At 42.4% G+C, this 27,454-nt stretch overlaps 3 protein-coding genes and 1 long non-coding RNA gene across 4 annotated transcripts; 2 read left to right on the forward strand and 2 right to left on the reverse strand.

Moving 5' to 3' along the window:
• Positions 1-1,812: 1,812 nt before the first annotated feature.
• On the reverse strand, positions 1,813-3,885 carry LOC136435694 (uncharacterized). The gene is made up of 3 exons (XR_010755887.1): positions 3,396-3,885; positions 2,762-2,870; positions 1,813-2,525 (listed from the first exon to the last, which is right to left on the reverse strand). It is a non-coding gene; the product is annotated as an uncharacterized lncRNA (long non-coding RNA).
• An 8,132-nt stretch (positions 3,886-12,017) lies between these two features.
• LOC136435970 (uncharacterized) lies at positions 12,018-13,264 on the forward strand. The gene is made up of 2 exons (XM_066429680.1): positions 12,018-12,153; positions 12,696-13,264. Exons 1-2 carry the CDS (start codon positions 12,018-12,020, stop codon positions 13,262-13,264), a joined length of 705 nt encoding a protein of 234 aa, XP_066285777.1.
• A 644-nt stretch (positions 13,265-13,908) lies between these two features.
• Positions 13,909-18,711, reverse strand: LOC136435695 (kelch repeat and BTB domain-containing protein 2-like). Its single transcript, XM_066429343.1, has 5 exons — positions 18,457-18,711; positions 17,394-17,654; positions 15,991-16,130; positions 15,678-15,881; positions 13,909-15,409 (listed from the first exon to the last, which is right to left on the reverse strand). Exons 1-5 carry the CDS (start codon positions 18,709-18,711, stop codon positions 14,470-14,472), a joined length of 1,800 nt encoding a protein of 599 aa, XP_066285440.1. The 3' UTR covers positions 13,909-14,469.
• Positions 18,712-20,686: 1,975 nt separating this feature from the next.
• On the forward strand, positions 20,687-25,825 carry LOC136435971 (protein rolling stone-like). Its single transcript, XM_066429681.1, has 3 exons — positions 20,687-20,767; positions 23,951-24,163; positions 25,283-25,825. Exons 1-3 carry the CDS (start codon positions 20,687-20,689, stop codon positions 25,823-25,825), a joined length of 837 nt encoding a protein of 278 aa, XP_066285778.1.
• Positions 25,826-27,454: the final 1,629 nt, after the last annotated feature.

The following is a 27,454-nucleotide window of genomic DNA, read 5'->3' on the forward strand; positions in this document are numbered from 1 at the left end:
GGGTTGATATGGTAGGAAACCCTATCGAGGTAGTAGAGTGATCGTCTGTCTGCTAATGGAAGCCTGAGGGGAAAATACAAGAGCTCTAGTTAGGAAGTTGATTTGTAGAGAAGATTGAGCCGCATAATTTTGCGCCAGATTTCCCGCAAGGGTCGAGTTAGATGTTAGAATATTTTGTAACTAAATTATAGGTGTCGGCCAATCAGCTACCGGAACTTTATCTCTTTATATATATTTTAGCTTGCCGGCAGATATTTTCTGTAGGACACATCGACTGATTTTGATACTTATGTCATGAGGTGCCAATTCATCTTAGTAATACAATGGCCACAGCACGTACATTTTATGTATGGATGACATCTGCTCCCATATTGCTTTAAATTTTTATTGCTTTTTATCTCATATAGATTTTCAGAAAATAATAAATTCGTCATCTGTACATTTCACCTGCCGTGGCCTAAGATAAAATCAAACCTAAACAGTAACATAGGAATTAGATCAAGGTTAGAATAAAGGTAGTTATAATGATAGCCATGACTGTCCCTAATGCGTTCAATGATGGTACTAAAGCGCCGACTAATGATTCGTGGCAGTATTTCAGCCTCGGAACTGTCGAAAGTTTAAAGGTTGCAGTACTGTCACGAATCATCAGTCGGCACTTCAGTACCGTGATTTAACGCTCAAGGGGGAACCAGTTGACTCCGATTAAATGCAAGTTTTAATATATTAAACACCCGTTCTTGATGAGTTTTTTTTCGTGACATCTAGGCAGTTTAGTTGTTGCTATGGTAGGAAACCCAATCGCGATAGCGGAATAATCGTCTGTCTGTTTCTTGGAGCCTAAATAACCATTCCAAGTCCTTTAATTTGGTTAGGAGGTTTGTTTGTAAAGAAAAATGCGCCACGTTTTAGCCCCTGATTTCCCCCAATGGTCGAGTTGAATTTTAGACCTTTGTGTAACTGACACTGCACGAAATGGCCTCGTTTCCCGGCGTATACGTACCGGTATTTTTCTGTATTTGTGTCGGATACTGACGGATACTGACGGATACATGCGGATTCGTGTAAGATATCCGACAATTTCCGCACCGGTATATGGAATATTTCCGGAAGAATCCGAAAGTAAGGTATTTTCGACGAATACGGAGCCGTACACTGCACGGAAATGCCACCGATCCTGACGGATACGAACAGGAAATTTTCTGTATTTTTGGCGGATACTGACGGATCCGACTAAATGCGCACTGGGATATGGAATATTTCCGGAAGAATCCGAAAGTAAGGTATTTTCGACGAATACGGAGCCGTACACTGTACGGAAATGCCACAGATCCTGACGGATGCGTACAGGGATTTTTCTGTATTTTTGGCGGATACTGACGGATACTGACGAATCCAACCTAACGGATCCGAAAATTTCCGCACCGGGATCGGGAATATTTCCGGAGGAATCCGAAAATGAGGTATTTTCGACGGATACGGAGCCGTACACTGTACGGAAATGCCAGAGATCCTGACGGATACGTACAGGAAGTTTTCTGTATTTTTTTAAAGAAAATTGCGGATACTGACGGATACAAGCGGACTGTGATCCGGAACCTCAGATCCGGAGGAATACAAAAATAGGAATTTTCGACGGATATGGGGCCGTACATTGCACGAAATTGCCCAAGATCCTGACAGATACGTACAGTATGTATTTGCCACGGATACAGACTGATCCAACATACAGACTTTCTACAATCTTTGACATATGGTGACTCTGAATATGTTTGTATTTGCCACGAATATGTACAAATCAAACACACAAAGTTTGATAGAATGGTTGATTATTCATAAATACGCGTGCATTCTTAATTTAACGATACCCAAAACATTATTATTCAATGACAGGAAGTTTTGGGAAAGCCTGAATGTAACATCATTTCATATTTCAACATATATGCATTTCTAAGTTCAAAAACTATCAAATACAATACGGAAGTTCTATGTGGCTAAATAATCCATTTCGTTTAAGACAGGCCGAGGGACATCCACATACTCAAAGCACCTCTGCATATGCAGGTTAATGTCGGTAAATTGGGGTTGTGTAAGCACAATTGTTATAAAATGTATTACAATTAACAACCACATCATGGTGGTAATATTTACTGCCGTATAGTGCACTTGGACCAAAAATTTCTACATGTTCTACATATTCTACTAAAGTAATGAAAGCCTTATTTGTGGCCAGTTCTTAGTCTAAAAGATATCAGATACAAATAATTTCAAATACAGAGGTTGAAAATAGAAACTTCAAAGTAACATTATACTGTCTGAAAAACTCCCATGATGACACGCCACATTTTACACGTAAGTAGTATATGCCGTGGAACTGCATGTGTATAATCGTCCTCTCCCCATTCTATGACTACATCTGAGTTCACTTCTTCCATGCACTCTTGGTAAGGTACAGGCAAGGCTGATTTCTTCTGTATCTAGCATGTTGGACTCAGCTTGGAGTTCATCTTGTGATGAACCAGTTCCTATATGATAAAACCAAATGATGAATAAATATCAATTCACATACTTAGTATTTAAGTAACATGTCACATGATTTTGACATAACTGTGATCAAGGAGGTTATATAGACTATATAACCTCCTTGCTGTGATGGGCTTCGTTTCATCACAGCAGCTAACAAAAAACAAGGGACAATGGGTATCCATCATGCCTGTCTCAGCTAACATTGAAGTGTACCGATGATGGACTTAAGCCTTACCGAAGGAGCCTGAGGTACTCTGAGCATCTGACAGCTGATTGCTTTGTTCCAAGCCAAGCTAAGGTCCTCACAACATGTGCTGCATTTGTGAAGGAAGTATCTGCCGATGCTGTATAGGATATATATAAAGGGAATCAATGACAAATATTAAGCATATCACATAATCACATTTGTAAAAAATGATTCTGGCATCGTTTAATTGAATACGTAAAACTTACATTCATAACTTGAATATGATATTGATCAAACAAGTACAGCTACAACTTAATGCAATATTCACTGAAACACACTACTACCTCAACATAAGTTCCAGCTCACTATCCACAAACTGTGGGACCTTTGTGGGACAAATACTTATGACATTCTCTTCCGTTACAGGATATCTTTAATTATCTTTCCCTCAATCGCTTGCTATGTTGTATCTAAAACGTTAACCAGACACAAATGTCTGTTGACCATTGGCAAGAACGAACAAATTGAAAGCTATAAATTTCCTAGATCCTAACGGTGTAGAAGTGCAGGTCGACTGGACAATTCTTAATGTCATGCAAATGCGATGATATGTCAAGCCACAATAGGAGGATAACTGACGTTCAAACTAGTTAGAAACAGGAATTTTCCAATTTGTACTTACCAAAGGGCAGTCCCTCTAAATGATGAATCGACTCCCTACCAACTTTACAAGGGGGAGGGGGGCGACGAATATTGCATGCACGAAGAAGACTACTTCGCAATGCCGCGCGTTTGAGTTTACACCGAATCCCCTTCGACTCTCAAGTCACTAAAAATCACTGGTCGACCATGGTAGACTCTGACGATGCCATGTTAAGCACAGAGAGTGATGAAACGCCGTTCTTGTCTCCGTGCTGTTCACCGACAAAACCGTTTCTCGCGCCTGACGTCATGACACGCAGTGTCTTGTGGGAGATTGGACACGAATCCGTATTCCGGAAACGTCAGGATTTGTCGGAATTGTTGGATCTGAGGTGCATCGGATCCAATCGGAAACGTTCCGTATCTGCTATGATGCACGATTGCGGATCCGCTGGATTTTTCAGGATCTGAGATCATGCCGTGCAGTGTGTATTTGTTGGTTAGGATCCGAAGCAACTACCGACAAACAAACAATCATTAATCGTATATCTGCCATATTGACAAATATCTGAAAACGAAGGATCCGCGCAAATATCCTCAGGTATCCGAGGCGCATCACGGATCCAGACGTATACGGCGTCGGAATTGCCGGATCTGAGCTGTACCTGGTATTTGTCTGAATTTGCTCGGAAACGTTCCGTATCTGTACCCGAAACGTATGAAGGATCCAGACGTATACGGCGCCGGAATTGTCGGATCTGAGGTGCATCGGATTCAATCGGAAACGTTCCGTGTCTGCTATAATGCATAATTCCGGATCTGCTGGATTCGTCAGGAAATGAGATCATGCCGTGCCGTGTGTATTTATTCGTCAGGATCCGAAACAACTGCCGACATACAAACAATCCGAACATTCCAAATATAAAAAAACGAGGGATCCGCACAAATATTTTCGGGTATCCGAGGCGCATCACGGATCCAGAGGAATACGGCGTCGGAATTGGTCGGATCTGTGGGCACCTTAGTATCCGAGCAGTGAACTGGGATGTTTCCGGATTCGCTCGGAAACGCCATGAGGCCCGATTCCGAATACGTCGGATCCGTCAGGATACGTGGCCATTTCGTGCAGTGTGAACTATAGGTGTCGCTATTATACGCAATCAGCTACTAGATATTTTTCTTTAAATGTTTTAAGCCTGCTCCATGGCAGATACCATCTGCACGACACATTGACTGATTTTTTTCTGTTTATGGCCTGAGGTGTCACTTTATCTTGATTAGTGACACCATTGCCACAGCACGTACATTTATTATGGTTAACATCTGTCCTCATATTTCTTTTTTATTACCTTTAACTTCATATAGAAAAAAATGATAAATTTGTCGTCTGCAGAGAATGACATCTATAAGTTTTACCGGCCGTTGCCTGAGATAAAATCAAACCTTAACAGTCACATAGAAATTTGATAAAGGTTAGAATAAAGATTTTTATGATAACAGCCAAGACTGACCATGAAGCGTTTAATCATGGTAATAAAGCGACGACTAGTGATTCGTGGTTAGCATCCAAGCAAGCCCAATGGATTGCAAAGACCGTATCAAACTGGAAGAAGGAGCTTGTATAGCAATTCAATCTTAGGTTGCAAAACATACTTCTTTTGCCAATTTGATACGGTTTTCGCAACCTAAAGTTCTGCTTGGAGATTAATTCGTGGTGGTCTTTCAGTCTCAGAACTGTCAAAAGTCTCAAGGTTGCAGTACTGTCATGGATCGCCAGTCAGCGCTTCAGTACCGTGATTACACGCTTGAGGAGGAGTCGGTTGACGCCAAGTAAAAACAAGGTTTATACCATTATAGATCCATTCCTGGTGAGTTTTTTTTTTTTTTAAATTTGGGCAGTCTAGACTCTAGGGGTTGCTATGGTAGGAAACCCTATCGAGGTAGTGGAATTATCGTCTGTCTGCTGTTCCGAGCCTGAGGAACCAATCCAAGAGCCCTGATTAGGGTTTATTTGCTGAGGAGATTGCGCCACATTTTTTTACCCCTGATTTCCCGCGATGGTCTAGTTAAGTTTTAAGACATTTATAAATAAATTGTTGGTTTCTGCCCATCAGCTACCGGATCTTTTAAGTACTGGTTTTAGATGAGATTGTGAAGGAGATAATGGACTGTGATGAACAGGTAGTTGTAACATATTCTCATGATGGCTCCAAGAAGCAAGGTGCTGGCTCATTCTCTGTGCAAGGGATCACCGTGAAAGGAAGATACAGGTCACTTCCCACATTGAGCATTGTATCAGAGTCTAGACAGAACCTGGCAGACCTAAAGGTGGCGATGCTACAGATTTTGGAAGCAGCAAGCGGTGTTGCCTCAAAAACCCTGTTTGAGAAGATTGACTTCGTCATAACAGATCAGACATCTCACAATTTCAAAGTTGATGAACTGGTAGCAGAGAGTTTAGAGTCGGAGCACATCCCTGATCATCTGTTCTGCAATGTACACCCAACCCTGATGTTCGACCGTGTCATCACCAAGCTGTGGGCTGATATAGAGAACACTTTGGGTAGAGACAAGATCTACTCCAACTTCTTGGTCAATGCGACAACATCGGCATCAAGTGTCACCGAACAAGCCCTTGACTGTATGACTCGGCTGATAAATCATGACTTTGACCACAAACCATGGAACAAATCTCGTGACTTCGATATTCACATAGCGCCACGACCAAACAAATCTGTGAGTCTGAAGGATGAGCGATTCAATCGTTTGACTCTTACCTGTGCTATCAGTTTGTACCATCTGAATGACGTAGCATCTTTCCTACGTAAGTATGAGCATGTAACCAATCAGCTAGCATGCATAGTGCGGCGCTTCTTGGACCTGGACTTCTTGAAAGTAATGTACTGTGTTGGTGCCCTTATCGGTCTCCATCTAGTTGAACCGTTTCTGTCGCTGACTACCTCTGCCGAATCAACCTATAGCAAGATCATCCCAGCATTCCAGCACTTGTACCAAGAACTGATGGAGGTGAACCCTACCACTCTGCTACAGACAGAAGAGCCAGCCTTCAAGTTCATCTCGAAGGAGAGGTTCCAACAGACAAAGTATGACAATGAAATCTGCAGCGCTATTGTCCAAGTAGCAACCACATACCAGTCTGAGGTGACAAGGCTACTGAGAATGCTCCTCCCCAAGCTAGCCACTTGCTTTCAGAAGCAGAAGGGTGACATCTTTGGCTTTGGAGAACATGACGCGGCTGCACAGCACTCCGTCACACAGATGGATAAGGAGAAGTTGGAGAAGGCACCAATCCATAACTTGGATGCTGAGAGAAGTGTTGGCTTTGTGAACTATGAACTGTCGAGGAGAGGTGCCAAGCAGCTAAAAGTTGCCTCAGCCGCACAGGTGAAGGCCAAGTCTTCTGATCTCATAGTAAGAAGAGAACCTGGATCATTCAGAAACTTCAGCAAGGAAGCCAGGAAAGGAGGCAGGATTCCAGAGATTCTGTTGGCGTGGGAGAAAAAGTAAGAGGAGCTTAAGAAGCAAGGAGTCAAGGACAAAGAGATTGCAAACGTCGCTGTTGATAGGCGGAGAAACAAGGACCTGCAAACCCTGAAAAACATGGGCGGACCTTTCACGACTGCAGCTGAAGTTGATACGTATGTGGCAGCAACTGATGCTGATGATACCACCAAGTTGGGCCGACTATATCTAGAGGTAAGGAAGAGGGTCAGCCATATTTTTTATCAGTGAGTTGGTCACCTTTTAAACCTGTCAAAAATCTCTCTCCATACAAACAACTCATGCCAATTCCTACTTGTATCTTAAACCTTATGTCGTTCTGAATGTTTGTATGTTAAAAGATAAAGCTAAATTTTTAGTCTAGACGTTTTTTAGGACTCGTAAAAAGTCATATCGTTCTTACCACTGTGATGGGGAGGGCGGCACTTCCCTACCTCTAACCACTCCTCGATATTGTTAGTAGCCATGTTTTTTAAACTTGTGTAGTGTGTTAGTATAAGGTTTATTGACGCACTCGTGTGAAGATTTTAAGAATTATTCTGTATTTACATGTGTAACACGTAGAGTAGACGATTATCCCATAGACGTGATATGTACTAAGGCTGTACTTACAATAGCTGCACAGGGTATCAGATTAGGTGCATGTCTCTACATTACGAAATCATGTTAGGCAGTAACGTAAACAGTTGGACAGTGTGGTTTGTGTTGACATTACTTGTATGTCATGATGGAAAAGCCATAAAGCTTAGACACTCAATTGGAGACGAAGTGATTACATCACGTAAACAGATATGGCCTACCAGCCCAGTCCAAACAGCCGGTCACAAAACTTATATGATGCAAAACTATGGACTCAAAAACTGTTCCCTGAACTGTGCAATTGCCGTGTGTGGCGACGTAGAGATTAACCCTAGGCCTGGCTCGGGGGGATTGCACACCTGGAGAAAGGGGGTGGTGTACGCTTTTTACAACGTAGTTTCACTAACGAGACACCTCGAAGAAATACAAGACTTACTTCTGGGGGGATCGAGGATACATGTACTAGGTCTTAACGAAACAAGACTGTCGGAGAATATCCCCAGCTCCGTACTGGAAGTCAGTGGGTATACCTTATACAGGAGAGACAGAGACAGACACGGGGGAGGTGCAGGTGTTTATGTTAAACGGACCATTCCCTAGGAGCGCCGTCCAGACCTGGAGCATATGGACCTTGAAGTGTGTTGTGTGGAGGTTAAACCTGAAAAGGCACGAAAGACACTGCTTGCATGTATCTACCGCCCACCTGCCTCTGGATGTAAGTGGAAGGACGCAGCAGATTCATTTGTGCATGATCTCAGCACCACAGCCGAAAAAGAAAACGCCGATGTGATGATCATGGGTGATTTTAACCTGGATTTAATGAAATCAACACAAGCATAATCTTCTCTGGAATTCCTGATGAGTTTGTACCAACTTGTTCCACTCATACACCAGCCGACACGCAAAACAGAGGATTCAGCAACATGTACCGACAACATCTTCGTGTCAAATCCTGACCGACACAAGTGTGGCCTGGGGTGCGTCCGACCACAATCTCATCCTAACGTGTGTAAAAGCAGGGGTGGAGGTCGGTGGTGCCCGGTCATGTGAGTACAGGAGTTACAAACGCTACAGTCAGCAAGCATTCATTGACAGTCTTAAATCAGTCCGCTGGGAGACAGTGTTAGACTGTGTAAATGTTTCGGACGCATGGAGCGCCTTCAAGGATATATTCATCCACGTGGCTGAAGTTCATGCTCCAATCCAAGAGAAGCAAGTGAAAGAAAAACGACGATCTGCACCTTGGCTGACTGAAAGTGTTAAAAACCTGATGGGGCAAAGAGATGCAGCGAGGCGCAAAGCCATCAAAACGAGGGACACAAAAGACTGGGAATGCTATCGGTCTCTCAGAAATCAAACAACATCAACGATAAGGAATGCAAAGAAAAGTCACATTGCAAGTGCCATTGCCGAAGCTGAAGGTAATCACAGTCTTATGTGGAAACTAATCAACACGTTTACAGGAAAAACAAAAAGCAAATGTCAAGTCCAGAAAATACAACGACATGACGAAACCTGTACATCTGAACCTACGGAAATGGCCGAGGAGTTCAACCAGTACTTCTCGTCTTGTGCAACAAAACTTGCAAGTGATATCCCAGCGTCCGATGATGACCCCCTTCGACACGTACCTGAGTCAACAACGACGTTCTGCTTGCACCCAGTTGAAGAAACGAAGGTACTTAGCGAGCTTCTCAAGCTCAAGACTAAGAAGTCTACAGGGCTGGACAAGATCCCAGCTAAACTCTTGAAAGATTCTGCTCCAGTAATCGTTAAACCATTAACACACATCTTCAACCTGTCAATGTCAACGGGGGAAGTTCCGAACGATTGGAAAATGGCAAGAGTCTCGCCCATACACAAAGCAGGGAAGAGAGACAACGTTTCTAACTACCGTCCTGTGTCCGTGCTAAACGGGGCTTCCAAAGTCATGGAGAGAATCATGCACAACCAGATCTCACACTTCATGGAAAGAAATGGCCTACTCACGGCCCACCAAAGTGGCTTCAGAAAGCATCACAGTACCGGTACCGCTGTCCAGAAGGTTGTGGAAGACATTAAGTCTGCATTTAATGCCCATAAGGTCACGGTCGCCCTTTTCCTCGACCTAAGAAAAGCATTTGACACTGTAAATCATGAAATACTACTGGGAAAACTACAGAAGATGGGCTTTGACAGTGGGACAGCACACTGGTTCAGGTCTTACCTCACAGATCGCTTTCAATGTGTAGATATACAAAACAAACAGTCTGCACTATCCCGTGTCACATGCGGAGTACCGCAAGGGAGTGTCTTAGGACCTTTACTGTTCTGTATTTACATGAATGATCTACCTAAAGTTGTAAGAAAGTGCAGCATCCACATGTACGCCGATGATACGGTCATTTACTACTCTGCAAGCCTGTTAAATGAGTGTGAGGATGCTGTGTCCGAGGACATGAGAAGAGCTGCTAACTGGTTTAAAGAAAACAGACTGTCACTTCACCCGGATAAAACTAAATCCATGGTATTTGGTTTGCCACAGAAACTACGTCACACGGGAAAGAGTGTCTCTGTAACGGACGGTCTAAACACATTTGAGCAGGTAGACTCCTTCACGTATCTGGGTGTTACCATGGACCCCTCTCTACAGTGGGCACCTCACGTCGAGATGATCACTAGAAAGCTCCTTGCTGGCCTCGGTGCCTTACGTCGCGCCAAACCCTTTGTTACTAAGGGCATACTGCAGCTCATGTGTAGGACTCTGCTATACTCACACCTGGACTACTGTTCGACGGCATGGTTGCCATCACTTCTGAACTCGAACAAATCAAAAATGATACAGTTGAATAGGTTGATAAATCGTGCTGCCAGAATTATAACAGGCAGTAAACTCAAGGACCACAAACCCATCGAATCACTGTTAGCAGAGGCTGGGATGGAGCCACTAACTGGCCGGTTGAAAGAGAACACGCTAGTGACTGTGTATAAAGCAGTTCGAAATAAAGCGCCGCCCTACCTGACACAAATGTTTAAGTGGATGCCGCCACCGGTGCTTAAAGTGCGGACACGGGCAGCTGCAAAACAACTCGCAGACTGGGACCCTCATCTCCTGACGATACCGCAGTCAAACGTACAGTCTTTCAAGGGCAGCTTACAGTTCCAGGGGCCAACACTTTGGAATGAACTCTCTGTTGATCGGAGACGACTCACCGGTTTGAAGGCTTTCAAAAATGGACTGTAGCGATATATTTTCTACTGATGTTTTTAGCTTATTTATAATGTAATATGTGCAACACTGTGTTCTTATTGTATGTGTACGTGTCCAGGGACACCTGAATAACAGGCCGCAGGCCTGAGCTGTGATTTCCCTGGTAAAATAAAATAAAATGAAATAAAAATAAATACCATGCATATTGAGAAAGAGTTCAACAGGAGGGGGAAACAGAAGAAGTGGATACAGTAACAGGAGCTACAGAAGGTATCAATGTAACCAAGGTTTTATATAGGTCTATATAAAACCTCATTGATTTAACTACAATCAAACAGAAATGTTGTCTTGTAATGTTAGCCACACCACAGAATTCGAAATACACCTGTCCTCATGGAACATAAACATAAACTTGGATTATTACCAGCTAAGGGGAATATTAATTGAACTTGATATTGATGTACAAGGATTTTGCTCACTTTGACTCACAGTAACCTCAGTTTTTTTTAATGTATTTTAATTGTATTTTCCATTACCATGTCGGTTTGATGTAAGCTTTACAAAGTATATAATTTTATGGTAACAATACACAAACAAAACAGATTCTTCAGTTATAGTACAATTTTTGTGTGCAAAACATCATTCTATGAAGCTGCTGCTGTTAAAAGTTCTGCTAGCCTAGCCCCACCCTAGCAGCTGATGGTTGAATTAAATGCATTGCTCAAATGATCTTCATTACAGCAAGTTTCTTTCTTGTGTACGTGAATAGATTATAATGGGTGTATTACTTTGAGCCATTTGGAGATGGCGAGTCCGAACAGACTCTCTATGATGAAAACTGTAAGGCCGGCTAACTTTCTGCCAATTTTTACTCCAAGCTTCAGTTCCCCACAATAAAGTAAGATAACTTGCTGGGATCATAAGAAAATTGAAGAAGTGCTGAAAGAAGTTCATAAGAACAATCTGACACCAGCAAAAGCAGGGAAAAAGCATGGAGTACCGGAAAGTACTGTACGTGACAAGTTATCCGGAAGGAGTGCTATCGATGCAAAACAAGGACGACCATGTATCCTCACCAAAACGAAGGAGGAAAGTCTTGTCTTCTACATTAAGTATCGAGTCGAAAGGGCATTTCCAATAAACAAAAAGACGATTTTAAGTCTGGCACTACAGATACATCTCAGACACTGTAAGGAATATGACCTGAGTCCAAAGGTAGACCCAAAGAAAGGGTTCAGTCGAACATGGTGGAAGCGGTTCAAAAAAAGAAACAAGTTGACAATACGTAAACCAGACCCACTTGATAGGGGAAGGCGGAATGCTGTGGATAAGAAGGTAATTCAAAATCTCTTCACAATGTTGACATCAACAATGTCCAAGAATGGCTTGACCAATCAGCCGCACCGAATCTACAACCTAGACGAGACAGGGTTTGATCTGGATCCCCACAAGAAAAAGGTGGTAACCTTTACAAGAATGAGTGCTCCGGCTGCCTCTGTTAGGAAGGGTACACGGGATCACATTACATCCCTTGAGTGTATATGTGCAGATGGATTAGTTCTACCACCTCTCATTATTTTTCCAAAGCGTTTCCCAGTACAGCATACCAATTTGAAGGACCTACCAATGCACTGTATGCTACAACTAAGTCAGGTTTTAAAGGGTCTGATATTTTCCTTCAATGGCTGCAGAAGTGTTTTGTAAGATTCTGTTCAGCTGAAAAACCGGTACTTGTCGTAATGGACCAACACAGCACACATGTAAACCATAAAGCCATTGATTTTGCTGTGAAGAATGACATTATCTTACTGGGTCTACCACCCCATGCTACTCATTTTTTGCAACCACTAGATGCCCCTGGGGGTCCATTCATTAGACTGAAAGACAAGTTTGAGGACGTTGTGAACAACATAAGTATGGCAAAGCCAAACTTCTTTGTCTCGAAAGCATCATTCCCTAAAATCTACAAAGTTACTAGAGAAAAAAGCCTCACTATGGCATGTATCAAAGCAGGATTCAAAAAGTCAGGTTTATATCCTGTAAATGAAGCTCAGATAAATGAGAGGTGGCTCAAGTTGAATGAAGTGAGTTCAACAAAAGGAGATGGCGAAGAAGAAGATGCAGATCTAGAACAAGACGAAGAAAACTATGACCTGCTCCCTGTAGAAGAAGAGGTGCTTGAGATGGCAAAGGGTGTAGCTGAGGCTGAAGAACAGGAAGAAGACAACAGCCGTGTACTTCTAGACATAGAAGAGGAAGCGCTGCAGATGGCAGAAGAAGCAGCCAGAAGAAGCCTTTGTGGTAAAAGAAAGGAGAAGGTCCCAAGTAGTTCAACACAAACACCCTGTTATGCTTGTGGGGGAAATATTGGACAAAAACCAATTGAAAACCCTTTCGTGAAGGCAGGCATTGTGCCGCCCTATGTCGTTGACATACTTCAGCCAATACAAGAATCAAAGCAACGAAAAATATTGAAACCCAAGGCACTCGTCTTTGATCGAAAATATCACGATGAGATTAGAAGAAAAGAAGAGGAAAAAGAGAAACAAAAACATGAGGAACAGATTAGGAAGAAAGAAGAAAGAGAAGAAAAGAAGAGAAAAAGATGCAAGAGGTAGAAGCAAGAAAGCTAGAAAGGCTAGAAAATCAACAAAAAAGGAAGGAGGCTGCTGCCTTGGCAAAGACGAAGAAGAAAGGGAGGCGACGGCAGCGCAACCGGAACACTCGAAATGCATTCTAAACATTCCATAGAACCCCGTGTGATGCGGAACACCCGTAGCGAACGTTTTTGCGGCCCAGGTTTGACACAAAATAAAATACTGCACACAGTACTACTAGCTACTTGTACGACATGGACAATGGCTTCGTGATAATAACGTTAATGACCCGCTTTCCTTCGGTCTATACGGTGTGTTAAGGCATGGTCGTTCGCGACCTCGGTACTTTATTCGGTGGTTATAGGTACGACCATGCCTTATCACGCCGTATAGACTAAAGGAAAGTGGGTCATTTACCTTATATTGTAAATGACAGGTGTCATTAAAATGGGTGTTACTTTCTCATTGACCTTTTCAGCAACAGTAAACAACATTTGACATATCAATAGTCATATTCATAGTTTCAATGACCAGGACATTATGGAGGTCTACAATACTCAGAGGGACCTGGCCATCGGGAGGGCTGCTAGAAGCACGATTTGCCAGGTTAACATAAAAAGTGATCAAAAATACTACGAAAAAAAACTACACAGCATTCAAAATGGAACACATGTACAGCAATTGCAAAAGTTTTATAAAGGTTTTGATGTCTGGCAATGACTGTTGTTAGAGCTTTATACACGGGGATGTAACTTTCCAATTGACTGTTATGCAATAATTAAACACACAACATATTCAGTGCTGTCTCCAGGACCCGTCGACCCCTCCGTCCTAGGACGGAAATTTGCTTGGTGGGATGGAACAAAATGTAACCCTGTCCGTCCCCAAAATCGGAACTTCATGACATAAAACTAATGAAAATGCATGTAGTCTTAGAATGACATATTTAGCAACGAAAATTTAAATAAAATATTGGATCTCAATGAGTGGCACTGAAAAAAAATTCAAGCTAGATACAGCCTTGCTTTTATAAAGAGTGTGTGACACAAACTATCACTGCCTCCTGGAACCTGACTCACACAAAAGGAAAAATTAATAGTCTAAACATTGAATATATGTACAAGAATTTATAACATACTACAAGATCACTCCAATTGTAGGTACATTCGGCAAGAGACCAGAACTCGAAACAATGTCAACAGTGCTGCTTATCCTTATCCTGCACTTTAATGCTGAAAACCGTAAGAAGTGATGTGTTTTTGTGCCCCCTTAAGATATGGTAGGTACATACGTGCCACGGGGCACCGAGGACGACATGCTATATATCTTTTACTAGGCAAGGTAGCCTTCAAGTCTTTCCAGGCATCAGCAGACCTGTCATACACATATATGAGATAGTCTGTTAATGGCCCTTGTTTGACAGTGTCATAGACTCCTAACAATACGTGCAGCTTGTTCTCTAGTAGGAAAAAACTGGGACGAACATCCATATCAAGGTTGCCTCGATTTGACCAGCCTTGCAGCTCCTGCCAGTTGCCGGTCACTGTGTCGTACACCATAGTCTGTGTGAAGTGAAAATCTGTGCAGAAAATCTCAGTTCCCATGGCAACGGCTGTGCAAACTTCAGGAATTGTCATCAGTGGTGTCCGTTTGTGCCATTGATTCTGGCTCGGGTCGAAGCGGTGCACTTCAGTGTTTGCGAGGAAATAAAGGTGTGAATCACAGAACAAAGGGGCGCTGAGGTGTATATATGAAGTTCCGTCAACTTGGAGCTGTGGGCACTCCTGCCATTGGTCCGTGTGCCTGTTGTACTTTTTGATCTGCACCAATGTACTGTCTACTTTACCTTCAACAACGAGGTAACATAAAGTTTGCTTTTCAACTTCAACAAGGTAGTGTTCGTGACTAGCCAAAATAGATGGGTCTTCTGAAAGTTTGAACCCAGATACTGAGGACATGCCAGCAGGTTCCCACACATTCTCAGTATGGTTATATCTAAACACGGACAACTTGCCGTTACTCTCGAGCTCTTTCTCATCAGTAAGGATATAAATGTTGTTATCACTGGTGACTGTCATGGCTGTGACTTCAGGTATGTCTCCAGGATCGTAACTGCAGCTGATGTACTTCCCTTCCCGAGGGTTCATGAAAAGGAGCTCATCTGACCTAGAGAGAACACATCATAAGCTGTCAACAAAAATCGGCTGAAAATTCAGTATATTTCTCTATTAATATAGCATACACCGATTTCATCTTAAATATCTAATCTTCAAGTCCCTTGAGAAATGTGCTGTAGCTTAAGTTAGAATTATTTGCCCGGTTTATCTACATAACAGACATTGTAGAAATGTTGTTGCATGGCCACAAAATGTGGAATGACATTATGCAAGGATAATTAAGACTTAAAATGTCGAACGAAAAAATATATACTGACTTTATTCTGGACAGCAGAGCCATTTCAGTGGTCATTCCAAGCCTCGGTCTGGAGTCAGGGTTCCCTTTCTGTACCACATTCCTGATGACCTCAGAGCTCCCAGGATCCTTCCTGACCAGGGGGTGTTTCCAAATGGCTGTCGTTTCGTCTGAGGTGAGCAGGTTGAAGCGGATGTGAGGGATGATGTCGGGTAGGTGGTGCAGTCTGCAAATTGAAGTGGTAGGGTTGATTAAGCTGGTTTCAGGGTATAACATCAGCTTCTTATTTAATCATGTTTATTTCATGTTACAACTCAACATGGATCAAAACACACCTATCCTCCCTGCTGTGCTGTACCCATCTCACCACAGCCTCCCACACTGTTGTCTCCTCTTTTACATCCAGCTCATCGTGGCTGATGATCTCAGTCAGCTGATTCACACTCAGGCTGCAGAACTCATCGCTGGAGGCAACCTGTGGAGGCACAGAGGACCAAGGTGCTGCAGAAATCTCTTAATATTGTTGCGACATACAACAAGCTACTGGTTTATTGAACTTCATGGGAACCAAAAATAATAACCAAATACTCCATATCTATGTCGGAATATCTGGTTTAACCAGTGTTCGAATTACCCAGTAGCAAGGTTTGGCGCAGTCTAGTTTTAAACTTAGGTAGCGCAACATGCTATTTAGTTTCCAGGTGGAGACTGTAGAGTCAATTCCACATTACCGAGTGAGTGGCCTTTTGTTCTAACATTTACAAAACCTTTGTGACAATCTAAGGGAGATAAGTGACTGTTTAGAACAATTTCCAACATTTGATTTATGTCCTAAATAGTTTCTGCTGTGTTCCAACATATTAGAAAAATTTCTAACATTGCCCATGTTATTTGTATCATTTTCGAAACTGTTGCAACATAGGTTGCTCATTTGTTCCTACAGGTTCCAACATTATAACAAGATTGTGTAACTGGGTCAGTGGGATGGGAACAGGGCAATTCACATATCCCTTCAAGGTATAGAGGATTAGGCCTAGGTGCCATGCATAGACACCTCAAGACAAAAGTCCAGAACGTGAAATCTAAAAATATCCAGAGGCAGACAAGAGAGCGATTAACACCTTCTTTTATGGGAGCAATAACCCAAATCTACCATTTGAAAAATGATGCAAATTGTTCAAACATGTTCGAACAATGAACCAGTCACATAGATGTTTGAAAATTGTTCTAAATAAAGAGATATTTGTGCAATTACTTTCAAAATAGATCCAAAATATATAGATAAGTTCAAACATGTTCAAACTTTCATTCTTAACTGTTTGAACAATTTAGAACTATTTTGACTGCTCAATAGTCTTTAATCTAAAATTGTTTGAACTTATTAGCACTATTATCTGAAAACCCTCTCGGTGACATGGATTTGACTCTAGATGTCTGTAGTTATCTGATCTCAATCACAGTATGTGTAATGTAAATACAGTACTGTAAATGCATTTAAGTTTGTGTTGTTTTTATTTCGTGGTGGGGAGAAAATTAATTGTTTGCGGTGTTTTCAAGCTCGTGTTTGAAACAATAGTAGCACTACATTCATAGATGGGGAAATGTTTCGTGGAGGTTTTGAGTTCGAGCTGAAGAGTTCACCGCGAAAACCGCGAACATAAAACCGTCGCAACCATTTCTGCATTTACAGTTTCAGATTACTATTTTGGACAATAAACTAACTATTATGAAGACTAACCTCAGTGAAGTCACTGGAGATTAGCAGCAGAGAAGCTTTCAGGACACTGTCCACAGAGAAGACATCAGCAAACTTGTACAGGTCCACACAAGTGGAGCGCTCCACGTTCATGGCCATGTAGCTGCTGCAGGTGTCTTTCACATTGTCCAGTTGGAGGAGGTCGGCTGCCTGATACAGGGGCTGCACTTTGTCCAGGGACACATGGAGGGTTCCCGAATAGATGTAACTCAGGATCTCCCAAAAGATGCCTGCATCCAAACCCTGCAGAACGATAAAATATAGATGTTCAAACCTTTATCAAATACATATAGCAAGGAAATATATCGGAATACGGAATACATACGATCCATTACGAGAAACATACGAGTTTTAATTACGGAATACATACGATCCATTACGCGGAATACATATACGATCCTTACTAATTTGTTGGCGTCGCGCAAGCACCGAATCTAGCTTTGTCTGGTCCCCCTCGTTGGTCTTAACCTACATCAGTCTAAATTTACATTACTTGAGATTTTTAGAGTTAAGCCGGATGGGATACGCCATTATCAAGCACTTTAAAAGCCAAGATTTCGTACGAAGAACGAATTATCCCGAGTCCGCCATCGGTCATGTCATATGACCCAACAAATAGTAAGGATCGTATGTATTACGCATGATGGATCGTATGAATTCCGTAAAATTCGTACCATTCTTAGTAATGGATCGTCTGTATTCCGTAAATCTCGTATGAATCTCGTAAAATTCGTATGTTTCTCGTAACGGAACGTATGTATTCCGTAAAACTCGTATGAAAACTTTGTTACCCTGTTATATAGACTGGTAAAAGATTTGCTAATTTTCCCCGGCAAAGTTGACCTTTAATCCCTTAATACCAACAACATCTCAATAAGTGGGGAGGGGGCACGGGATACACATGCATCCTCAAAAGAAAGCTTTTACATTTTGTTGGTTCGCGAAAACAATGGGTTTCCCTGCTTTCCATGTTCTCTATGATACCTTTTATCTTAGGTAGTTCCCTGTTTCACTCTATTCCAACGACACGTTACACCAACCCTACCTGTAAGACAACCGTCTTCTGCCGACTCTCCGCCATGTCATTTGTAAACATGGCCCTGAAGTAGGGGCTGGCCGCGGACAGAACAAGCCGATGGCAGGGAAACCGCCGGCCCTCGACTTCAAGGATGACATCCTGCAGTACTCCAGCCTTCTGTAAGTCGCTCACAGTTCCAAGAAACCCGTGCAGATAGCTCTCGTCTTGGTACGAACGAGGACGAACAGCGCTGGCGTGGGTTTCTTGGTCTGCGGCAGCCATGTTAATGACGTCACATGACCTTTGGGGTCAAATATCATTAAGACCCACACTGACTACCCACATAATGTAGCAGTAAGAGTGCTCCCATCATCTGTTGATCTAGAAGGCTGCCTACCGTAGGATGGAAATATCGATATCTGTACCGTTGGCAGGCAGGTTGTTTCAATTCAGTTAATTGAGTGTTGGTTTTGTTTCAAAAACATGTCCCACAAGTTACAAAAGGAATTTTCTCGACTTTTTGGGCATGTTGGCACGTGTTGGCCAAATTTGAATCTATGTAACATTATGTACTGATCAGATGCTGGGCCTGCTGACGGCTTAGGTTGGAACTAATGTCACACCAGTGTGACTCTGTTTGACTAATGTCTTGGCCAGTGTCTTGGCACAATGCCCGAATAGCTTTTCTTGGAAACTGCAGCTGAATCGACACATGTTTTGCAATAAATGTGTTAATTAATTCATTAGGGGTGGGTACCGGTACAAATACTTCTGGTCCAGGTCCAGAGGTGCCTGATTATAGTGGTGAAGCAGTGATACATGTTTGGAGAGCGAGACACAAGTAGCAGTCCTACAATTTTTATTTTATTTTTTCAATTGTGTGTCAGAATGACACAATTATTTCCAGTGCACACTGATGTGCAAAACGGAAGACAACATGTAATTAACAAAACAGGCAAGATTTTATTCCAAGGTCACCTCAATCCCACAAAAGAGCTACAGGGTTAACTTGTTCTTCTTGCGGTACAATACAGTTGACAACTAGACATCACTACTTTATAGGCTTAGCTGTTTTCACGGTGGTCAACATTGGCCTTAAAAGTCCCAGACTTTTTTTTCGAATTCGAATCATGCTCTATCACGGTGATCAGACATGATTGACGTAAAATCGAACAAAACGCGGATTCTATTTGGGGTCACCTCAGGTTATACGCAAGTATCCACTAAAAATCGCTGCCGGCATGCCCTTTGTCCCTGGGTGCTTCACATCAGAACAAAAACCGTCTATTTCACAAATACAAACAATTTTCTTGACAATATGTTCTAACCATGCATTACGCCATATATTCGTGAGTTATTCGGAATTCCCATTTAAACTTTGAAACAACATCGGCTCCTGCAATTCCAAAAATGGCGCTAGGGGGTCCAAGCCTACACAACTTACTCTTCCTTCCAAGACAACTCAAAAATCATGACCATTCGAATGTCCAGAACACGAGATATCAATCCCGGAAGTTCCGCTGCAGTACCATAGCAAGCAACTAGGAGGCCCAAAATCTAAATATTTTGAGGTCTCAAGAAGACCTACCCACAAATAAAGAATCAAGACAATCCATGCATGCATTCTCGAGTTATCGTGTTCACACACAGTCACACACACGCACACAAACGCTAACGAGAACATAACCTTCTAGGCCGGCCAAGGTAATTAAATAGACTCATCGCAGGCACGGATATGATTACCACCAAAAGGGTGGTTACCTGTCATTGTGCTCACGATTAGCTTACGGCGTCTATTTGTTACCGGGTCAAGGGGGGGGGGGTTAAGTTCGAGTTTAAAAATCCTGAGGCCTTGCCCAAAGTAGCCTTGTAGCTGCAGGGTGTTCCACGGGGACACGTAGGGGTCACGTCCGAAAGTGCAGAAAACAGCCGGCTTTAAGTACCCGGCGGGGCTATTTATGTGACCGAAGCATTAGTCGGGAAATGTTAGCTAGACTTGCGATCCCCGTGAAACCCCTGTTTAATAGCTACTGTATTCTTATGTAGTTACGACGCGTTCACATTCGTCGTAGGTTGTTATAAGATTACCTACCTCCTTTGTATATTTGTCTTTTCGATCTCGATGAACATTTCAAGGCATTAATCCTGGCTTGGGAAACAATGAAACCTAAACCAGCAGCAGTTTGGAATGGGCTAAATATACAAGGTGACATACTGCATATAGTGAGAACGCTGCTACCTAGCCTGTCTTGACAAAATGTGTGGATTTCGCGACAAATGTCGGCTGTCTGCCATCTGCTTGGATCATGCAGACCCAGCGGCCTTCTACACCAGTCCGGTGAGTTGGAAAATGTCTTGAAAAAAGCTTCCGTACGTCGCAGGTCTTCTAGGGGCGCTCACTGATGTATATGGGGGAGGGGTGTGTGTGTGCTGACTCGAGATTTTCAACATGTAGGCCAGGTTCCGATGTCGGGGTTTGTCTCTGTCCTTCTAGAGAGGCGGAAACACTCTCCCCGACATTAGAACATGACTTATGTTGAAAATCATGAATTAGCGCCCCCCCTCAAACGCCAACGCTTCTAGAGGGCCTGCAAAGGTGACTATTTGTAAGTAATAACCGTGAAAATGTCGCACTGTTACAATTACCGTGTGTAGGGATTGTCGTTGATCGTCTTTTCTAGTACAGTAGAAGCCACTTAATTGCACCTCGGATTAACACACATTTCATTTAACCCTATCCAGACTGGGGGGGGGGGGGGCTAAAAGTGCCCGCGCCAACTTTGACATCGTATTACTGCCGAACGATGTATGCTAGGACAACCAAACTTGGTGACTTTTCCTAAAATTTTGTTGGCAACAATTTTATTGTAATGGTTTAAGTTTATCATTTTTTCATTTTGCCATGGCAACGGGTTTCTGACTGGCATTTTATGCAAAAATCATTAATATTTTGAAAACAATGATATTTCCCGGGTTTTCTGGCACAACTACACTAGTTTTCCTTCATGTATAACATAACATGTAATTAGATGTAACTTTCCAGATTTAATATTCATAATTTATGCTAATTTGATGACGTAATCAGCCACAATCCAAGATGGCGGACTATATCACTATTTCAGGTATCAGCAGGCTTTTTCGCCCTTAAAATCGTCAATACCTGACATTTTCTTTATCAGAAACATTTATATTAACGTTTTTAGTCCATTTTCAGCGTCCTTTGGGGTCATAAGTGGAAAAAAAGGATTTTAAAAAAATTCAAAATGGCCGATCCAAGATGGCGGATCCCAAGGGATCGCTAACAACACATGACGCCATTCTATGACGTCATTTTGACGTCAACGTACCTACCATTGACGTTGTATGTCTTTGCATACCTTAAAATGAATAATACAAACCGTTTTGTTTAATTCCTTTAGATATTACGGGAATTCCCTATTTAGCCAATAAAATCACATCGATGACGTCATAATTACGTCATATTACGTCATAACGTCACCAAAATTACAGGAATTATAAAACTTGACGTGAATATCACTCCCTACAAATTTGGTGATGATACATCATACCGTTCGGAAATTATGAGGGGGGGGGGCCGAATCAGCCCCCCCCCCCCCCCCCCCCCAGTCCCAGATATACCAAAAAAGCCCAGTCTGGATAGGGTTAACTGCACCTAATCCCAAAATCCCAAACCGGTTCCCATTCACTGCATTGTTAGTGACTCCGCATATCTGCACGGCATATTATTTAATGGCAGAGCTGAATCCGCGTCCTAGAAAAGTCCCACATTCACCCGAAGGATGTATACGCGGGTTCGGTTCCGCTATAAGGAGAATGATATTTCATTGATCTAAGTCATCTAACCACATCTACCCACTGGATATGTAGCACAGTACATTGTACAGTAATTCACTACCATGGTGTACATTGTTAAATCTGTCCAAACATGTCAGGGGCCTTTCTGGCGCTTACTGATCACTCATCGTGTCCCTCTATGTCTTTCCTGAGAATTTGAAATTTACCGTGTTAATACATAAACGAGGCCCTAACAAGAGGTGGAATCTACAGTGTTACCGCACTGTACCTGTATAACGAAAGCTTTCTAACATCTAAAAGCGTACTAACAAGTTCATACGGTTTTTCTCCTGACCACGCCCAACCACGCCTGGAATGCACCCTATTCTAGCTTTTCTGGTCGCATTCAAGCAATATTATGACTTTCCTGACTTTTCAAAATTTATAGTCGTCTGGCGTACACGATTTTTAGCGACTATTATGCAACATTGTCAACCATCTCAATCTCAGTTTTACGAATTCAAAACACTGTGCAAAAGAATTGTGTGACCCCTGACCTCCAATCCTTACGACCTGACACGATATGGACTTTGAGTGTGGATACGATTTTGTAATGACGCTCAAATATGTTATGTAAATATCAGTGTATTGTTTATATATATATATATATATATATTTATGTACCTAGGGCCTCCCTGAAAATCAGTGCTAAGCCACTGAGGGAACTACCCCAGTAAAAGGATAAAGAAATAAATAAATGAATAAATCTCCCAACCACCGATGACCTTACCCATTCAAGGATAGCCTGACTCCAAACCATATCGACCGAAGAAGGTCGGGGAGCCATTGTCGCCTATGTGTGAGAGGAGCTTTAATCGTATTTATATCCTTACCTGGCGAAAAAAAAAAAATATATATATATATAAACAAATTCCTAGCTAGCACTCTATCATAGAATGAAACAAAACAAACGGAGAGGAATGTGTTTGGCGATTCAGAATATTTTAATCAGGAAAGTTGAACAGGGTTTGGCATTATGAAGGATCCCCGTGGGAATACGTTTACCAGTTGCACACGGATATCTGATGTTCCTTTTACTTACAAGAGATGTGTATAAAGTGGTTTGCAAATGAATACATATAGATTGCGATATTTGTATGTACATAAAACCAATATTTAGATTTCATCAATGAAGTGTACAAAGGGCAACGTTACGTAATATACGTAGTGATTAGTGCTGCGTACCTAAACGTAACATCAGGTACCGGTACAGAGGTTTAGGTACAGGTCCGGACACTGTACATGTACCTGAAAAATTGAACAATTGAAACGTGTTCTTCTGAACTTTTTACAATAATGACAGAAACATAAATAAACTGTTTTCAACTTGTCATTATCTTTAAAAAAAATACAACTAGGTTTCCTACCGCCAAACTCCCTTGGCCTTTCTATCAAACTCCCGGCATGCCTGAATGACCTATTGCAAATTAGTTACGCTGTTCCAAGGTGTCGCTTTGGTCACGTTTGGTGTTGCATGAGGTCGGGAGATCAGTCACAGAAGACGTACATATTTGGTGTAAATTTATATCGGTACAGTACCGGTACTTCATGATCTGATATTTTAGACCTGTACCTTATCAATTTTTACGGTACAGAACCGGTACACAGTACGCAGCACTACTAGTAATGTATATCACTCATTAATTTGACACACTCCTCCTAACAGTGGCTGCAGAAACCAGCCTTGTTCCTGACGTACCGTCTGCTTTTCACTGTCGCGGTGTTGTCAATTCTCGTCTTCTACATTCTGGATTGGTACGGGCGGTTTCCTGACGTGCCCTGGGGCATCACGATCTCAGATTGGGGGTTCATCGCCCTGACTGTGCACGGCGTGTGGAGTGCCGCTGTCTGCTTACATCAGTCGTACCGGGCAAAGCGGGTAAGTCCTAATGCTTTGGTTACGAAGCAACATATTTGTCCCGGTGGACTGCCGGGTGCTGGGGCGTGGGCGGTTTGTTTACCCCCTGGTGCTCGCACGATTTGTACACGGCGTCTATCTGTTACCAGGTCCCGCGTTCAATTTAAGTCTGAATTAAGATGATTCGGGATCCCACCCCTGAAAATTGAATATCCCGGAGAGTGCGAAAACAGCCCGTGAAATACCCGGCGGGGTCCCTTTATCCAATTATGGCCCAGGTATTAGCAGTCTGTCTATACGGGTTCGGATTTTTGTTTGCTTATATTGTGCTTTCTGTTTGTTGTAGATCAAATCTGTTTTCTTATAATCCACATCTACGAAACGTAGAGCTTAGAGCCTGTTTGACTGTTGGGTTAGTAACGGGCATGAACAATTTCGGGCCAGGAGTTTCTTTTTTTCAAACATCGATTTCCTTTAATGCGAAGTATCAAACAGTGAGAACATTGCACGCAACTCATCTTTCGGAGAGCAGGAAAGCATACAAAGGTTTCGGCAATGCAAATGTAAAAGTCTAAGGGGGTACTTGGATACTATATTTACTCCTCCGGATCCTGTGAATAGTTTCATCAGGTTGGTAAGTCACTGAATAAAAAGACTCTTTTTACACAACCAAGAGATTTATTCCACCGACGTTTCTGTGACCATCTGTCACCTTCTTCAAGGCAATTCTGACTGGTTCACATAGCAATGCAGTACAGGTGTTGCTTCTTATACATGATGAGATGCATTCCCAAACGCAAAATATCTACATATGTACAAATCACAGGATATGACATCACGATGCGGTCCCAAACGTACAGAAGTGTAACACTTACACAACTATCGATCCAAAAATAACAAACAATGCAACGATTGTCATCTATTTCTTTAGGATGCGGTCCCAAACGTGCCTGAGTCTATATCCCCCCATTATATTTACTCCTTTAGTTGACATTTGTATCTGATATGGCAAACTGGTCCATATACTAGATATAAACCTTTTCATGGCGTTTTTTAAACAATGCAGGCATTCTCACAGTCCTTCTGTTTGTTGTGCCGATTTTGATATCGATATCTCACCGCTTCTCTCAACACTTTCAGGTTGGCCGACTGGACCTTGTAGAAAGCACTAGGACCCTTCACTGGTCCTTAAAGGCAGGCTGGGTCATCTCAGACTGCTCCTTCGTCGGTGCTTTCAACATCTCCATCTTGTTCGGCGCCTTGCTTGGCTCCACAGCTGAATGGAATGCTAGTGATATCCTTATCCATGTCGTAAACTCTATCCTTGTGATCATAGACATCCTAGTGTCTGGGTTTCCCTGTCGTTTGTTACACGCTGTGTACCCAATGGGGATTTGTCTTGTATACTTAATCTTTAATGTGGTGTATTGGGCCATGGGAGGGACATTCGTGGACGGAAAAACCTATATCTATCCATTCCTGGACTATAGCAATGATCCAGGTATGGCGGCTGGCGCAGCCGTTGGTTTCATCCTGTCTGCTGTTGTTGGCCAGCTGATGGTTTACGGTTTGGTTAAGTTGAGAGAAGCAGTGGTGAGGTGTGTCCGAGAGCGGTCTGGTCAGGTTACAGGCGATGACCCAAGGTCCTTCCGCGTGGACCAATCAGCCTTGGACAATCTGTGATACTTAACTACGGTCACATACATCGCACTATGTAACAAACCTCCATTAATGTTAATCCGCCGGATCACATAAATCAGCCGCTTGGAAAAACAGTGGGTTCGAGAGATCTCTATTGTAGCACACACACACACACTAGGTATACACAGTTTATACTTAGATATACAGGAGTGCATTATACTGAGGGATGTTGGGTTGGAGATCTGCGTAGATGTATCTTTTCAGGGTGGCGGAATTATGTACCCTGGTGGAATTATGTTAGTAGATGTTACCTGCGATGGGGCTTTATCCCCGACGAAAGTGCCGTACGTCATACGTTTGTGTAAGATCGGGCGCAATAGTTTATATACATAGAGCGGTGGTTACGTACGCCGTCTGTCATAGTAAGATGGGGTTATGTGATCGTTTCAGGGTCAATCGCAGGTAAATAGCGTGTAAAATTAGCCGAGCATCATGAGACAGAAAATACAGCGCTAGCTGTACATGTGTCGTGCGATTTTGATGTTGTAGGATATTTCTATTTTTTCTGTGTTCAGTTAGGTACTTGTTTAGTAGGTGATAATTCGGTTAATATCTTTTATTATCATTAGTTATTGATTTGTTAGTTGCTATGTTATTAAGTTGTTAATTACTCTTTTGTTTATAGACATTATATGCAACGTTGGTATTAAGTTGTTAATTAATCTTTTGTTTATAGACATTATATACAACGTTTATAGACAACTTTAATTACCTTCGCGACGAAATTTTTCGTCGAGTAGGTTATTTTTTGATGAATGTCTGTGTGTCTGTTAGTGAACAGGATAAGTCGAGAACGCCTGGATGGTTTGTTGTCGTATTTGGTGTGTCCGTGTGTATGTGGGAAATCTCAAGATGATTAGATTTTGGGCGAAGTACTTTGCATAATTAACGAGAAAAGTGTAAAAATGTGTTCAATTGTATGCTTTACTATGCGTTCTGGTTGCGACGTGTGGGCTGTATTGTTTCAGGGGATATTGATACGGGTAGAGGGTTGCAAAGTTGGTCATGAGGGGTCATGAGGGGTCATGAGGCAGGCAGGAAACGTCAGTTACTGCCAGGGAAAAATTGGCTATCAGCCAGCTGTAGGGCAGATACAAGAGATAGACTTGCCCATAGGCAGTAATGCTTTAAAGCACTAAAACAAGGGCTCAGTAAAGGATTCACCTTAATTGCAAGCCCCCAAAATTCTTATGCACCAGAAAGCCACATCTGTCTACTTTCGAATCATGCAAAGAAAATAGACAGTTGACCAGCTCGTTCTCTCGTTACAGCTGACAGACGAAAACAATCGTCAACTTTCACCTACTCCCAGCCTGGAAGAGTCCACTCGGAGCATGTGAAACCAAACCACAAAGATATCTCCTTACACCAATTAGAAGACTGAAACATACACATTTTGACCAAACTGGGAAAGCTTAGACCCTATCCGTTCCTTCTAGCCCAAAAGAATCCAAAATTGGCCAAAATTTTCAAGAAAAAAAGGGGGTTTCAAAAGTTTAGTGTGAGGACCCAATTTGTGTTCGCAATTTTTGCACACCACTGCGCAACTCAACAGTAACGTCAGCCCTGTATTCATTGGTGTGGAATGTGGTTGAGGGAGACAAAAGTTGG

The sequence above is a fragment of the Branchiostoma lanceolatum genome, chromosome 5 (genome assembly GCF_035083965.1).
Source record: "Branchiostoma lanceolatum isolate klBraLanc5 chromosome 5, klBraLanc5.hap2, whole genome shotgun sequence".
Classification (NCBI taxonomy): Eukaryota; Metazoa; Chordata; class Leptocardii; order Amphioxiformes; family Branchiostomatidae; genus Branchiostoma; species Branchiostoma lanceolatum.